General features: G+C 35.1%; 1 protein-coding gene and 1 long non-coding RNA gene across 2 annotated transcripts; one reads left to right on the forward strand and one right to left on the reverse strand.

The window, feature by feature from the left end:
- Window positions 1–54: 54 nt before the first annotated feature.
- On the reverse strand, window positions 55–5296 carry lamp3 (lysosomal-associated membrane protein 3). Its single transcript, XM_015404245.1, has 7 exons — window positions 5236–5296; window positions 4076–4180; window positions 2659–2741; window positions 2321–2446; window positions 2116–2188; window positions 1854–2024; window positions 55–287 (listed from the first exon to the last, which is right to left on the reverse strand). Exons 1-7 carry the CDS (start codon window positions 5294–5296, stop codon window positions 148–150), a joined length of 759 nt encoding a protein of 252 aa, XP_015259731.1. The 3' UTR covers window positions 55–147.
- Window positions 5297–9044: 3748 nt separating this feature from the next.
- On the forward strand, window positions 9045–11981 carry LOC107104276. Its single transcript, XR_001482242.1, has 3 exons — window positions 9045–9162; window positions 9289–9388; window positions 11835–11981. It is a non-coding gene; the product is annotated as an uncharacterized LOC107104276 (long non-coding RNA).
- Window positions 11982–12277: the final 296 nt, after the last annotated feature.

The raw sequence follows: 12277 nt of genomic DNA on the forward strand, positions 1-12277 counted from the left end.
TTTCTTTGTTTACTATCACATTTAATCACAATGAAAAACTGCAATTTTGCCACATTTCAGAGGGATATAAATGGTTTTGCAAAGCCCTCTATTTATTTGGTTTAATTGTTTGTTTTTTTAACACAATGTTTCTTTCTGAGAGTGTGATCAGAGTCTTTCATATGTTGGTGGGTGGCGATCTCTGATGATCAGGAAGCTTAGCACAGCACTCAAAATGAATCCCAGTACTATGGACCCAATGATGATGGGTATTGCTCTCCGGTTGAAATCAGCCCAACATTCATCCTCTGTAATATAAGAAAGAACATTCAAGACATTGATTTGTAAAATACACATTTCATAATCATTTTTTTCTCTGCAGTTTCTAGTGAGCTTTTCTGATGTAAAAAAAAAAAAAAAGAGAGAGAGAGAAATCAGAGCATCTTCTACTTTTATGTGTTTTATTACCTTGGCAACACAAGAATAAAAACATTTTGAAGGATTTTTTTGTGGGGAAAAATTAATGGGCTCTCCAATTTAAACTAATATTAAGTAGAACAACTAGTCATTTTTGGGAGCAGTCTAACAACATGGCACATCCTGCAATTTAAGATTGCTGGGGTGTCTCTTCTTTTCAGATCATCACACAGACTTTCAATGAGATTCAAGTCTCAAACATTTTCCAACCATCTTAATTTTTCTGTCAAAATCATTTGTTTTTTTTTTTATTTCTTTACTTGCTACTTTAAAGGTAAGCTTTGGGTCTTTGTTGTGCTGAAAGATGAAGTTTCTCCTCCTTCTTGCAGAAGCATGAAGGATACAAATACAGGAAACACAATGCTGCAATACACCAAGATTCCTAGCTTTATCATTTAATGATGCTTTTTTCTCCAAAGTTTTGTGAGACTTTAAATATACAGACACTTTAAATATATATCTTTTTAAGTTTAACAATAAACTAGATGTTTTCTTTTCCAGGAGTCTGATATTTGTGTTTCTTTTGTGTTTCCAGACTTCTTCATTATGTTCTAACTGATCTTGTCATATTCTGTCGTTGACTTTAACTTTAGAGTTTTGCCATTTTGGCTCATTTATTTGTGTTGAGTTTCAGATTTTGGTTTTGTCTTCTGTTTTTTGTAAGTTTGGATTTTTTTTCCCTAAGATCTCTGTTTACAGTTTTCTTCAGAGGGTTTCATTGTGCATCACTCAGCTCCCCTACTTTCCTTATGCCACAGATGCTCCCCATTTGTTCCAATTAGCTAATCTGGGTATCTTTTTAGATCATACGTGCCTAAACTCATGTTTTATCTTATTGTTCTCTGCTGAATTCTTCAGTTTAAAGGCTCAGTATTCCATTGCTCAGTTCCACAGCCTGTTGGTCACCTGTGCACCATGACCTGTTGGTCTAACATCTCCTTTTGTTTTCTTATCATTTTTTTTTTATTATTTCAAAATCTGTTTTGACACACTGAGTTTGTGTCCTTTTAAACCTCAACAGGAAATTAAATGTTTTTAAAGTGCTCTTCGGTCAGCACTTTCTAAATCCCTGCAGTTCCTTTATTTACCCAGTTTTCTTTTCATCTGTTCATATGATTTGGAGGAACAGCTCGTTCTGGGTAATATCAATGTTAAATTAAAGGAAGGTAGACCCTAATCCCTACAGTTTTTAATAAGGTCTACCCAAACCATGATTCTGGGTTTATTTTTTTTTGTCCTAAATAATTCTGGGTTCACTTTATAGAGTTTAATGTTCAAATTAATATTGGAAATTTTCAGAAATTATCTTTCTTGATCTTGTTTTCTTACATTATATGAACCTTAAATTACATTACATTTCCCGTTCACTAGGTCTCAGATTTATTCGCAACTCCTACCCTTTCCAAACTGTCCATTAGGGACACCAAAGGCCTGCATCTGCAGAGGAACCAACTTGATCTGCAGCTCGGAAGAGACAGAAAGGAGCAACTCCGATGTGCACTTGAAGCTCCGATCAACTTCTGCTTTGAAAAGCCTCTTTTGAGATAGAAACCCAGAATATGTTTTATCTGTACAGAAAAGAAAAGACAAAAACAATCCCTGAGTTTTGATCATATTGCTGAAGATAAATTATACTGTGTAATCTATTTGTGCTCTTACTGGGGCATCCTTTGCAAACAGGAAGGGGGGACAATTGAGCCGCTAGTTTGGTGACATAGAAATTATCTTCATCCTGTTGAAAAAAATAAACCTAAACGTGAAATTTTACAGGGATAAAATATTAAACGTGGAGAAATTCACTGTATATGTTGTGGGGAAAAAAAACACTCCAAGCATCCAGTAGAACCAGTTTGTGTTTTATTACCTTTCTGAAGGTAAACTCCAGACTTCCCGAATTATCCGGCAGCATGAGATAAAGAAGGGCTTCTTCTTTGCCGCACTTACCACTCAGTGTAACTCTGGATGGATCAAGGTTGAAATACCAGTTTATCTAAATACACAAGAGGAGGAAAACATTTAATCACCTTTAATTTATATGTGATGTAGCACAAGTGCTTAAAAAGGAGTACCGGTATATGCATCATAAAGTTGAAAGGAAAACCAGCTTAGCATCTCAAGATTTATTCCAAACACATATTTTGTGCAAAAGCAAAGAATGAACACACACATACAGATTGGTGATCAGTATTCTGAGCTTCTGACCTTGTTTTCCATAACCACATACTCTGCTCCCATCGTGACTTTGATGCACGGCCTTCCATCAAAGTCTCGCAGCATGTAGCTTCCTGACAAACACAACAAATGCAAGCTGTGCACAGAGTCTCTCATTGGTTATACCACATTAGTTATGCAAACTCTATAATGTGTATCTACCTGAGCTGTTTTTATACCTGGCCCTTTTTTAAGCTGTACATTATTTGTGCTGATTTGTTAATTAGTATGATTAATGATTACAATAAAATAGCTCAATTATGCAGTGATGATGTCATCTAAAAATGAATATCAGTCTAATTTAATTTTCTTCTGCTATGAATGTGTCAGATGTGTATGGAAAGCTGCTTCACTGCTGTGTCTATTGGCAATATCTGCTTTACTTAGATTGCTTTTAATGGGTCCCTAGGAAAATACTCCTGCTGCAAAAATTCCTCCTATTAGAACCTTATAGGAATAGCTCTGATAGGGGAGCCTGGGGACTTTATCTGTTCATTTGGGGTTTTTTTTAGAAAGACATTCAGACATTTTTTGCTTTTAAAAAGCAGAGTGTTGGATAGCACATCATGGGAGCTTGGACCTCTGGACTTGAAAGTCCTGTTTGAGGATTTAAACTTGAGGAGAAAGCTCAACAAACATTCGTTGATCATCTTCTTGGACTTAGACAGCTTCTAAATTTAGTTTTGTACAGATTTCATGATATTTCTATTTCTTTAAAGTGAAGCAGTGATCAAATTTAAACATTGGTAGAAAAAACATGTTGCAAAAGAATGCACTGATATGGAAGTTCCGAGCATTAATTTTATATGGTGCAATTATGCAGTGTTTTGGTTTGGGGTTGTCACTGTGATGCAGAATCTGTGACATGATTAAGAGTTTTCTCAACATTCAGCACTCTGATGGCGGTGGGAAATAAACTGTTTTGGAATCTGCTGGACCTGCATCAAATGCTGCGAATTCTATTCCCAGTGGGCAGCAGGGAGAACAGTCCATGAGGGGGGGTTTGAGGGGTCATTGTCATTGATGATGTTAAATGCCACTTCTTAAGTTTGTCCATTCAAGATTTCTTTTCAAAAGACATTAAGACAATATTTTCTATGGCAAATTTTCTTCTTAAAGACCTTTTACGGTTTTCTTCTTAAGAGGCTGCACATTGGTTCCAGGTACGATTCCTTTCTGCATGGAGTTTGAATGTTCTCCCTGTGCATTCGTGGATTTTCTCCAGTTACTCCGGCTTTCTCCCACAGTCCAAAAACATGAATGTGGTTCTTTTTTAGAAATGTCCTGATGTTTTGACCTTATCTCATGTAGAAAGTTTTGATGGTTCCTAAACTCATAACTACGCCACTGTATACATGCAGTCTGGCTGTAAAATGTATTGTGTGTTTGTCATAATTCAGGTGCTCACCAGGTGTGGGAAGGGTCTCATTGTGTTGAAGAACAGGCCGGTAAAACCGAGTCTCAGGGTCCAACCGGGGCAGAATGGAGATACCGTTCCTCTGTAGGTGGAAACCTGATAAAGAAGAATCCTGGTCACTTCTGAAGTTTGTTTTTCAATTTTTACTAAGCAAGTTTATGAATTTGAAACTGCAGCTGGGAAAGTGGGACAAAATGTTAGGGTTTCAATTTGACAGGATTATTGATTTCTTTGTAGTTTTTCAGTATTTTTTTTTTTTTATAAAATTTTAACCATAAAAACTTCAGTAAGAGCACCCTTACTCTTCACTTTTAAATAATATGTGCATAAAATTGGAGAAACATCAATGCATCCATTGTTAAAAGCAGAGATCAGGATACTAAGGCTTGAATTGTAGTGAGACCCATGGACCACAAGAACTGTACTAAATTCGTGATGGCCACGGATGGTTTTGGGGTTTTCATACATTTTTGGGCAAGATTTTTATCAATGTAAGACCTTTAAAAAATCAGATAAAACCAAACATTCTTAAGTTGGAAAATGAACAATATATCATTTTATTAATTCTTTCCTTAACTGACAATAAATAGGACCAGAGCCACACAGTCAGCACCAAGTGGCACTAAATACATCTATCTCAATGGAGCCACATTGTTGTTGCTTAGAAGTGACTGAAACTCTTCTTATCACAAAGACAATTGAAAAACAATGGTTTAAAAAAAACTGCAGATTTTGTTATCTTCTAAATTCTCTATCATATTCACACCATCTGTGGCTGAAACCCACAGTGTGAGAGAACAAAACTGCAGCACCACCAGAGACCTCTAAAGCAATGATTACTGCCTGGAAGAGGAAACCACCAGCATGAACATTTATATCATATCAGCAAAGTCAGGAGTTATGTTAGTCTATAGAGATATGTTCAACACTCAGTTAAACGTGCATATTCTATAAGACATTAGTTTGATTAGCTGATTTTCACAGAAATTAGTTTATGTAAAAAAATCTGACATTTGACTTTTCAGTGATCACTGCTGCCTTTATATTAAAATATTCAAAAATCAATAGAGGACCAACAAAAAGTGACCTGTTTACTAATTTTATACAAATAATGTGTGTAAAAAACAATGTCAAAGTATAGCTGAAATTACCTGGAACGAAAGCAGTTAGGAGGAAAACAACCAGTCCGTTCGTACGAGCCTTTAGCAGCATGGTATACGAAGAACAGCGAAGAGGTAGACGAAATGAATTCTCAAAGGAAGTGGAGCTGTGGTGTGATTCGTAAATATGAGAGCAGTTCAGCGTTGCTTACCCAGACATATGAAAAGAGGTGTCACCACGAACACTGAGACCACAGAGGCAACAACGGCTGTAAAGAATTCACAATGCATGATGGAAACTTTAACTCATCAAGTGGTCAGAAATAAATCACCTTAAACATTGCATGTGAATAATGCAGGATTTTATTTATTGTAAAAACACATAAAGATGATGGGTTATTCAGTAGATTTAACAGCATTCCTATAGAGGTGTCAGGCAATAAACTTCAGTTTATTGTGTTTTAAAAAGGTTTATTCTCCGCCTCCTCCTCAATGAGTTACATATGACTTAATGATGAGCATATACTGAAAGTGTTTTCCCATTCCATATTTCTGCTTTTTTGTAAAATTCAGAGGTTTCACATCATTAAGTAAAGTTTAAAATCCTAATTTCATTCATTTCAAAGAATAAAAACTATCTAAACACACCTGACCCCATGTGAAGATACATTCCTCCCTAAAACTTGGAGCTGGTGGTGTCATCGCTGGCTCCAACAAGGGAAATCAAGTGTTTGTTATAACTGGTACAATATGTTTTAGATGAGATAATCGACTGAAGGCGTCTTAATTTGTGAGATTCTACCATTTGAGCCCCAACAACATCAGAATATCTGCAGCTCTGTTTCTTGGAGAATTGGTGTAACTCAACCACCTTGGTTGATTGAAAAACTGAAGGAGCCTGGTGTAGGTGATCATATTTCAAAATTGGGTTTACAGTTACGACTAAATATTTACATATGAATAGAGGGCTATTATGTGAGACAAGAATAGAATAGAATAAAGCAGAATAGAATAGAATAGTACAGAAGAATATAGAATAGAACTATATAGAATACAACATAATGGAATAAAATAGGACAGAATAGTATAGAATAGAACTGAATAGAATATAACATAATGGAATTGAATAGAATAGAATATGGGAGGAGTTCAGTATTGCTTACCCAGGCATATGAAAAGAGGTGTCACCATGAGTGCTGAGACCACAGAGGCAACAACGGATGTAAAGAATTCACAATGCATGACTGAAACTTTAACTCATCAAGTGGTCAGAAATAAATCATCTTAAACATTGCATTGAATATAATATAAAATATAAAAGACAATAGAATTGAACAGAACAGAACATAATAGAAAAGAATAGAATACAATAGAAAATAATAGAATATAATATGATAGAATACAATACAATAGAATAGAATAGATTTGAACAGAATAGAATAGAACAGAACAGGACAGGACAGGACAGGACAGGACAGGACAGAATACAATAAAATAGAAAAGAACAGAATAGGACAGAATAGAATAGAACAGAACAGAACAGAACAGAATAGAATAGAATAGAATAGAATAGAATAGAATAGAATAGAATAGAATAGAATAGAATAGAATAGAATAGAATAGAATACAACAGGACATGACAGGATAGGATAGGTAGGTAAAAACATACATATATCAGCATTGTTGTAAACGGCTAGTGGGCCTCTTGAAAGCAGTGAAGAATTTACAGTCTAAGAGCAGCTGGGAGGAAGGATCTGCTGTAGAGCTTCTTTGTGCACCTAGGACAAAAAAGTCTATCAACAAAAGAGCTCCCTGTTTTTTAGCAGTGAATTAGAGGGACATATGTGGATATTTTTGGTTAAAGTGCACCTTAAACATAAAGCTTCGTTGTACTCCCTGTCTGCCCCTTCTAATAGTTTTTCCTCAGTCAGGGGTAACCAGTTTATTAGTAGATTCCATTCACCAGTGTCTCTGCATTTAGCCTATAGCCTACACCTGTTATCTGCTCTATTTAAGCCCTCAGTTGTTTTCATTTATCCATAGATTCTTCGTTTTCTTCCTAACTTTATACTTGGTTTCTATGCTGTAAGTGTTTTGTTTATATTCTTTATTAAAGTTTTCAGTTCACCATGCTGAGTGTATGTTTAATCTTGTTGTAGAAAATGGAACTTTGATAGCCTGACATGATAGAAAACTCTTAACCAATCAGACAAAGACTGTGGACCTGTCTCGGTCATCATTAGAAGAACTTTTCAAATGCCTGAAGGAGCTACGCTGATCTGTCAAAGATATGTTTGCAAGTGTAAACAGCAAGAGAAGGCTGGCTTAGATTGTTAAAGAGAGTGGTTATGCACAGGAAGATGATTCCAGTGCCAATGTGGACACAAAGGGCACTCAGTAAGGAAGAAGCTGTTTTTTAATAAATATAGAATCTGTCATTCTCCTTAAAAAATATAAAGGAATGGAACCCCTGCTCTAAACTGACCCCTTCAGGCCCAGCTGAAAATTTCAGCTTTCTACAAACAACAACCCTGCTGAAGAAGATCAAGGTAACTGTCGAACATGATGGTACCATTATCATGCTCTTAGATGGTAAAACTAATGGTAATGCAAAATGGAAGGCATTTAACTGCCTTGACATTCTTTAAAAATGATTGTTAACTATCTTATCATTGCTAACTTTAACTGGATGGGACAATTATCTTAAAGTGACTTTAAAATTAGCTTTGACAGATTGTTTTTAAATGATCTCCCAAATGGATAGTTTTGAAAAGAGTGCAAAAAGTGTTAAATTGAGCCAGAATTATACAAAAAAGTTGTTGTTGGATGCAATAAATGGACAATAAATGCAACTTTCTGAGAATGTTTGAGTTACAATGCACAATGTAAAACCTGAATATGTAATATTGACCAAAGGTGGACTGGAGAGAAAATGCTTAATGAATTAAGACATAGATATCACTTTCTTGCTTGTGGAGATCAGTAAAGTTGTATAACTGTTCAAACCTGAACAACTCAGGGTTCATTAAATCTGTTCTTTGTTACTTCTGAAAAAAGGTCTATAAATAAGACACTTTCTAAACCATAGTTACAAATACAGTAAAAATAAGAAAATAAAAAGAAATTGACTACCAGATTTTGTTTTAATTTTACACTTTGGAATCAGAAATAAAAAAAGTTTTTAAGTTTAAATAATGTTTTACATATATGAAGAATTTGTTTAGGTGATACAGCAGCACACAAAGACCAACAAAAATACAGCTGAGATTAAAACTTGAGGATATATAATCTGGAATAAACAAATGCAAGTTGTTTAGGAATGATGGAACTTTCTATATTTCACATCTCTAAATGGGGCTGAGGTGACTTATTAACCATAAACAAGCAAACACAGGTGCAGATCCACAGAGCAGGTTTCATAATTTGTTGATCTTGATGGATGCTGTTGAATCTGAGCTCACTTTAGCTTGTTTTTTGGGGAAATCTGAGTGGCCGAGGTTAAAGGTCCACCGGGACAAAGTCCCACATCAAACATACTGTAGACACAAAAACACAATGAACATGTTAAAAGTGACCTGTAAACACAAATGTTACAGTCAATGTGGTTAAAGTTAGTTTATTTCTTTGTGGCTCTTTGTGTTTATCTGATTCTGAGGATAATTAGAAGTTTGTATGTTTTATTTTTTTAATCTCTCTGCCTCTGAAACAGACTGATGTATTGACTCAACATGTGGGAGGGCAAACCGAAAAGCAAACATTTACTCCTCTTTTACCAGCTGTGCATGGTGGGTATTGTCCTATGTGTGTGTGTGTGTGTGTGTTTGTGTCCTTTCTGCCCTTCAGTCCACCGTACATTTGTTATCATCTTTCTCAGGAATTCCAGCTACAGTTAGAGAACTTTGCTCAGTCATCTGAACAAGAGAAAGAGGAGTCAGGATTTTCCTCTTCTAGACCAACAGGCCTCCATCTTCACTAACTGTAAGCCTGAATTCAATAGGAAAAGCTTGTTTTCTACTGTATATAAGAAATGTTTAGATTCCTTGTAGGATTAGGATGTAAACAGTCTTATAATTTGTTTGATTTTATTTGTTCTATGATGTGCAGTAAGAGAGAAGTAAGGCAGCCACCGACTTGAATGATGAGGAGCGGAGTGGTGCTGTTTGTTCTGGGTCTGCTGTGCTTCTGCAGCTCCGTTTTTGGGCAGGTAAGAACCACACTGGGTTAAAAAAAACACACACGAGAACTTTATAAAGACAGAGAACATGATTGTTCATCTCTAGCACACTTTGAAAACAAAAAACAATGCATTTTTACTGAGTTTCTAACAAATTCTTTTAATTGCTGGCAAATGTCTGAGCTGTTGGAAGAATTATGTTGATTTTAATTCTTCTAGCTGTAGTTCATCTGATTACCATATCAATGTCCAGTTAACTTTGTTTAGATAAGAGACCAAACTCTAATCTAAGTCGTCTCTGAGCTCTGATCAGTGACCCTAAAAAGCACCTTGGAGTTCTCTCTCCACGCTCCAATCTGCACATCTCACTTCACCTAAGCAGAAAAAGTGAAGTCAAATAATAATCATAATTAATTTAACATTTTTCTTATTCTAAATAAGAAAAATAAACATTTTTAAGTGCATACTAATGAAAAACTTTCTTTTATTTTTATTTTTTTTAATAAGATGCAGTAAAATGCATCAGAACCACTCAGTGAAAATATTCTAAAATTTAGGCAAAAAGAAAAAGAAATCCGACAAAAAACCGATTGATCAAAATCACAAAATATTTAATCGCAAAGCAATCATAGGGAAGGCATTACTTTGTTAAAGTAGCATAACTTCTTAGGTGTCACATTTCTAATGACGCCGGCCCGGCCTGAGGCATGAATAACATTTATGAGTAATTCAATTTTCACAAAAAAAAAAAAAATGTGCAGCTTGAAAAGATATAATAGAAAAGGGTAGAATTACGTTAATTACCAAGGAACAGAAAATATTGATAAATATAAAGATAATGATTAAATTAAACAGTTTATTTGGGGTGTTTATTAATAAATGATTTACAGTTGCTGATGTATTTGTGAAGCAAAATCCATTCTATAGTTTGCTTGCTTGTCAGCTGATAAATGGGTAAAATGTCAAAGTCAAAATGGTTCCTGGGGTGAATGGTTGGTTCAACTGAAACTGGAGCCTACGAATAAAATTCTGCTTAGGACCACATATAACCATGGGACAGTTCTGATTGTCTGTTATTAAAGCAAATCATAATTAAAGCACAAATGAGGTGAAAAGAAGTGTGGAGTGATTAAACTACAATAAATTATATTGATTATGATTCACTAATCTCACAAATCTAAAGAACAATATTTAAGGTTGAACTCTTTACTTTCCCGAACCTAAATGTGAGGAGGCAGGATCACATCAGAAGTAATTTAATAAAAACCAAAGTAGACTTAAAAAACTTTTAAAGAATTTGAGATTCCTTTAAAATCTCCACAACGATAATAACTAATTCAGATGGAAAACATTAATGAGAACTCTTCATTCATGAAATTATAAATGAAATTAGTAAGTAATGAATTCAGTGTAAATTATGAAATGAACGATCAAAATATTTTTAATTAATTAATTAGAAGCGTATTTATGACTTAATTCTGGATCTAATGGCTAGTTTTCATCTGTGAGGAAAAATTTTTAAAAGATTATCTTTGAGTCTCTAGAGCAGTGATTCCCAACCAAGGGTACTCGTACCTCTAGTTGTCCATGAGAGCATTACAAGGGGTACATGAAAATATTTTATTTATTAGGTACTAAAATAAAACAGGGCAGGGATCTGTTTTGCTATTTAAGAGCCCAATGGAAAAATTAAACAAGATTTTATCAACAAAAAAGTAAGTTTTTCTTCTATTTTTGAGTTCATCCTGAGCTGTGACACACATCAAAACCAAGCAGAGGAACAGACTACAAGAAAAGAACAGCCTGGGATCAGCTGTTTTTCACACTGAGCTATCGGAGCTCATCAAAGCAGCTCAGGTGTCTTGATGAAAACAAAGTAAAATTAATTAAGTTAGTCTGACAATAATTTTTGTTCTGTATTTTGTTCTGAATTCATCAAGTTTAAATGGAATTACTGAGAGGAGCTCAAGTTTTATAGATACATGTTTATAACAGGATTTTTTCTCATATTTATTAAGATTCCTCACCAACTTTCAGGCAACACATTTATGTTGTTTTTTATTTTAGATGGAAATAATTAAATGTGCAAATTAAAAGATTAGGTTAAATAGTTTTTATTTTATAATCATCAATGATTTTGACTGAGGGGGTTACCCATGGTAAGACAAAATACCCAAAGGGGTACACAAGTCAAAAAAGGTTTGGAAACACTGCTTTAACGACCCATTACATTATCCACTTTCAAGTATTTCAACCATCATTAGGAAGAACGAAGTGCCTTACTTTTTAAGGATCATGTGGTCTCACCTCTCAAGGGACCCGCAGGATTTTAGCAGGCAGGTGGTTTATAAGCCTACTTTATACTTTGTGTGACTTTTAATATTCACTTCAACTTGATGCAGCAAAGCCATCAGAGAAACATGATCTGTCCTCTTTGAGTTTGATGCCAGCTCTCTGTTTCTTTTGATTTGTCCAGGATGCTGAGGGGACTGAGCAGGGTGTTCAGGTCTTCTGTGATGACATGCACGTGCAAAAGGCTGCCCACAGCGCCTTGCACAAGTTCAACGACAAGTTGACCACTGGATACAAGCTGGCTCTCTTTCAGATCACATCCGCCAGAAAGGTACAGCTCCTAAAAAAAAAGTACAACTTTCTGTAGAAGTGCAAAGAAATCATTATCTTGTTGTTAAAGGTACAGTGGAGGGTTTTCTTTTTACGGGTGGATCATAAAAATAAGTGGTTTTCCTAATTGTCAATCATTCTGGTGATATCTTTATGTAAGGCCATCCTACGTGCTAGTCCCCATTTTCACTTACCAGTGGTGAGTCTGACATAGTGAACATAGTTTTTTTTTGGAAAGTAAGCTTGTATAAGCAATGCAAACAGCAACTTTTCAACAGAGTGCACGAGGAGAAATAG

This window comes from Cyprinodon variegatus, unplaced genomic scaffold (assembly GCF_000732505.1).
Source record: "Cyprinodon variegatus isolate N-32 unplaced genomic scaffold, C_variegatus-1.0 Scaffold1675, whole genome shotgun sequence".
Taxonomy (NCBI): Eukaryota; Metazoa; Chordata; class Actinopteri; order Cyprinodontiformes; family Cyprinodontidae; genus Cyprinodon; species Cyprinodon variegatus.